The following is a 2564-nucleotide window of genomic DNA, read 5'->3' as shown; positions in this document are numbered from 1 at the left end:
CTCGACAGCATGTCGCCCCTGATACTAATCGGGATTGGCCTCGCAGGATTGACTGCCCACTTATTGCACAACAAATTTGGCACCGGGCTGAATCATGTCCCAGGTCCATTCTGGGCGAGCTTCACAGAGTTCTACCGATTATTCGTAGTATGGCAACGTCGACCAGAGCAATGGCACATTCGTTTGCATCAGCAGTATGGTCCATTTGTGAGAATCGGACCGAGGACAGTAATATGTTCAGACAACAAGGCGGCTAAGAAGATCTATGCGTTGAATGCTGGGTATGTCAAAGTGAGTCAGGCATGTCCAATTGCTTTTGTGGATCCTGAAAGTTGATATCAGTCCGATTTCTACCTGATGCAACAAGCTATAGCAAAAGGAGTGCCACTACAAACACTATTCACTGCTACGGACGAAGTGCTCCATACAAAGCTGCGACGAGCGACTAGCAACGCATATGCGATGAGCTCCTTGGTGCAGTTCGAGCCGTTCGTTAACTCAACAATTCGAGAGTTCATAAAGCAATTGCACGAACGCTACGTTGATGACGAGAATGCTGACAAGATACTCGATTTTGGTAAATGGTTGCAGCTTTTCGCGTTCGATGTCATTTGCGAGCTTACATTCTCGAAACGCATGGGCTTCGTCGAACGTGGAGAGGATGTTGGAAATATCATCTCCAACCTTCAGTGGATGCTCAACTATTCTGCTACAGTAAGCCCCACTCTAACAATCTAGCTAATGAGCTCGCTAACTTCCATCAAGGCCGGTCAAGTACCATGGCTAGACAAACTCTTCCTCAAGAACCCAATTCGGCGATGGATGAGCGCCCATGGCCTCCTCGGTGGGTCTCCAGCCGTCCAATTCGCACTCAAATGCATGTCCGAGACCAAGACTACGACAAATACCGGAAAGATAATGGAAACCACTCGTCGAGACTTCCTCTCTCGCTTCCAAGAAGCCCACGACAAAGACCCGCGCTTCATCACTCGCGAACGCGTCGTTGCACTCACAACCGCCAACATGATAGCTGGCTCCGACACGACCGGTATATCCCTACGCGCCATCTTCTACAACCTGATCCGGAATCCAGACAAGCTCGCAAAGCTACATGCCGAGCTCGATCACGTCGTCAGCAAACGCGGCGTAAACCAAGGAGATGGACTCTTTGCTTGGGACGAGGTCCGCGAGTTACCCTACCTCAGCGCCGTGATCAACGAGTCACTGCGGACACATCCCGCAGCCGGACTAGCTCTGGAGAGAATCACACCCGTTGGTGGGCTGCAACATGACGGTGTTGTGATTCCAGGCGGTACTAATATCGGCTGCAATGCATGGGTCTTGCATCTCGACGAGCAGATCTGGGGCCCAAAGCCCAAAGAATGGATACCAGAGCGCTGGATCGATGCTAGCAGTGTTCACAAGTCGGAGATGAAGAATAGTCTCTTTAGCTTTGGCGCTGGGGCGCGGACGTGTCTTGGGAAGAATATCAGCTACCTGGAAGATGTATAAGCTGGTACCAGCCGTTGTTGCGCGAGTTTGATGTAAGTTGGATACGAGATGTGTGATTGTTTCGGTTACTGATTTTGGCGATGTAGATTGAGTTGGCCCTATCCGGAGAAGGAGTGGTCACTACACAATGCTTGGTTTGTGAAGCAGTCGGACTTCTACGTGAAGCTACGCCTACGACAACCAACGATGTCGGGATAGTTTCAGTGACTGACCAGTTTTGATCTTTTTATCCTTTTACTTTGCTACACCCAGATCAAGTCTTCTTTCGCAGTTTTCTTCCAACACCACCAGTGTTGTGAGAATAACCTCAACAGTTCAGCTATGGCAGAAGCGAATATATATACATGAGCATGAACAAGGAGAAACATTAAACATCATACAAATACGTTCCATTAAAAGGTCAAATCAATGTCACTCACAACTAAAACAAGAATGCCCAAAAACTTTCCACCCCATAACATCCACACACCTTATTTCAAACCCTCATCCCCCTCTCCGTCCCCAAACTCTCCTCCCAACCCCCAACCCTCCTCCTCCCCAACGCCCTTCTCAACACCCACTCCTTCGCCGTAACCTCTTCCTCTTCCTCGTCCTCCTCCCCACCCACCAAACTCCTCAGCACGACCTGATCCGCCGGCCGACAAAAATACACCAAACTCCACCTCGTCTCTTGCCCCTGCATCCCAGGCGGCGCCACCACGCGATGCACATTACTCCGCAGGATCCCCTTGGAGAACTTGACAAGCGCATCGCCAAGGTTGATTATAGCGTGCTCGGGCAGGGGGCGGATATACGTCCATCCATTTTTGCACAAGTCGTTTTCAATGGCTGTGGGTGCAGGTGTGGTGGAGGCTGGAGGCACGGGCTCGACGCCATCAGGCAGTTTAACCTGCAAGCCCCCAAGCCGATTGAACAGCACCGTCACGCTGCCAAAGTCCGTGTGTTCGCCAAGCGCGACGCCTGCGAGCGAGTGGTCTTGCGGCGGGGCTTTGACGAAGCGGATTTGGTCGCCTGAGTGGGCGGTGAGGACGGTAGGGAGGGCAGGTCGGGGT

The 2564-nt window shown here is 51.5% G+C and overlaps 1 protein-coding gene across 1 annotated transcript; it reads left to right on the top strand.

Moving 5' to 3' along the window:
• Positions 1-462: 462 nt before the first annotated feature.
• SNOG_02648 (hypothetical protein) lies at positions 463-1895 on the top strand (the record flags this gene model as incomplete). The annotated part of the gene is made up of 3 exons (XM_001793195.1): positions 463-714; positions 739-1544; positions 1599-1895. The coding sequence occupies 2 exons, from the start codon at positions 463-465 to the stop codon at positions 1510-1512; spliced, it is 1026 nt and encodes a 341-aa protein (XP_001793247.1). The 3' UTR covers positions 1513-1544; positions 1599-1895.
• Between the last annotated feature and the right edge of the window lie 669 nt (positions 1896-2564).

This window comes from Parastagonospora nodorum (genome assembly GCF_000146915.1).
Source record: "Parastagonospora nodorum SN15 chromosome Unknown scaffold_4, whole genome shotgun sequence".
Taxonomy (NCBI): domain Eukaryota; kingdom Fungi; phylum Ascomycota; class Dothideomycetes; order Pleosporales; family Phaeosphaeriaceae; genus Parastagonospora; species Parastagonospora nodorum.
Note: the sequence above shows the minus strand (reverse complement) of the source record. Positions and strands in the feature narration are given on the sequence as shown.